At 50.9% G+C, this 1775-nt stretch overlaps 1 protein-coding gene across 1 annotated transcript in view; it reads left to right on the top strand.

Moving 5' to 3' along the window:
* Nucleotides 1-458: 458 nt before the first annotated feature.
* TEOVI_000039200 (Trypanosomal VSG domain containing protein, putative) overlaps nucleotides 459-1775 on the top strand; it is a gene marked incomplete at both ends in the record, with an annotated part of 1467 nt that continues 150 nt past the window's right edge. Inside the window, one exon of the mRNA XM_067222287.1 lies at nucleotides 459-1775. Within this exon, the coding sequence (XP_067078388.1) occupies nucleotides 459-1775 (1317 nt within the window).

Here is a 1775-nt window from a genome sequence, read left to right as displayed (position 1 = left end):
AATATTATAATAAGAGCAGTAACAATAATAATGATAATACTCGAGTCAAGTTATCTCGTCGCGTCACACTCTACATACGATTTCAGCTGGAAGTAGCTGACGACACTACACGATGAAAGGGTTTTTTTTTCAAAAAAAAGAAAGAAATTATAAATAAATAAATACATAAACGGCACTTACCGAAGTCAGTGAGAAGAAGAAATAAAGCAAAACGATAAACGTAAAACGAAAACATGTACATTTAAGGTTGGAATAGACAAACAAGCATGGTAAGCAGAAAAAAAGAATACAAAATCAAAGAGAGGAAGACTTCTTTTTTTTTACACCGGCTCAAGGAAGCACACAAGAAACACTGCCGTCGTCGACGGCAGCCCAACCAGAACGCGTGACTCTACCTACAAGTTTCTTCATACGCAAAGCATCAATTTCTTAGACCAGATCAGGAAGAACACGTAGCAATGAAGCGGCTATCGATCCTCGTCTTTGTGCTAGCCGCCTCTGCAGCACTCAGAACCCAGGCAAACGTCGCACCAGGAGAAAATGCAGTGCCGGCCGCCGCCATTTGCGAAATCATAGCGCTGGCAGAAGCCGACTTGCCGCTACCGCCGGGACCGCCTGACACCACAACGGACCTTGCGGAATTACTGGCGCTCAACATGACAGTAGCACCAGAAAACTGGCAAAAGATGGCAGACAAGATCGACCCTTCAGACACCAGCGACCAAATAAAACAGAAGGCAGCACTAAAAACAACGGCAGAAGCAGACAACTTCAACATCAGGTGGAAACAATGGGGCGAAGCTCGTAAAGCAACAAACAAAACCGGCGAGGTAAAGTACAACCTCGACAAACTAGGATACACCTCTCTAACAGAAGCCGAAAAACAAACAATAGCAGACAGAGTAAAAACAGCAGCGGAGCAGGCAGCGCACTTCGCAGACAAGCTAGCGCAACTCAAACCGAAACTTGACAACGCAGAACTGCAGGCAGCGCACAGCGCGCTCAAGGAAGCAGCCTTCGGCGACAGCGAAGGCACCATAGCCAACGTACAGATAGCCAAAGTCTTCGGCTCTACAAACGCGAACACCAGGCCGAACGCGTGTAGCGGCAATCTAAACGCAGGAGCGGCGAAAACGCTAGCAGCAGTACTTACTTGCATTTGTGCAGAGTCAGACACGGCACACAGCGGGGCTTGCGCACGGAAAGTGGAGGTGACGGCCACGTGGGCCGCCAGCGGCGAGGCGGCGAGCGCCAAACAGGCGACGGTGCAAGGAGTGCTAAAGCTGTGCCGGCCAGCCCAGCGGAAGGTGCTGACGGCCGACGCGATCCTAAAACCCTATGCAAGCCTGAGCGCTAATGTCCGAACACAAAGCGGCACCCACTACATAGGCTCGCTGCAGGCCAGCAGCGCCTGCGACGGAGCCAACACCGGCGGGGTCTGCGTAAAATTCACCGACTACGACCCGGCGAGCGGCATGGACCTAAACAAGACACCATGGGGCGGAAAGATCGCAACGGTGGCAGCAGCACTGGAGGCCCGAGAGGCAGTGATAGAAGAAGCAAAAGCGCTGGCAGCATTGATTCAAGCGGCAAAGCAACAGGCGCTAACAGCAATCTACCAGCGCACGCAACCAGCAGCACCAGCACAGAAAAACCAGGCAGCGGACGGCAATACACAGAAACAGGGAACTAAAGAGGAAGCAGCCGAAGCTGAAAAAATTTGCAGTGCAGCTGAAAACAACAAAGAAGCATGTGATAAGTTAAAGGACCAGGGT

This window comes from Trypanosoma equiperdum (genome assembly GCF_001457755.1).
Source record: "Trypanosoma equiperdum strain OVI genome assembly, contig: ctg_159, whole genome shotgun sequence".
NCBI classification, from domain to species: domain Eukaryota; phylum Euglenozoa; class Kinetoplastea; order Trypanosomatida; family Trypanosomatidae; genus Trypanosoma; species Trypanosoma equiperdum.
Note: the sequence above shows the minus strand (reverse complement) of the source record. Positions and strands in the feature narration are given on the sequence as shown.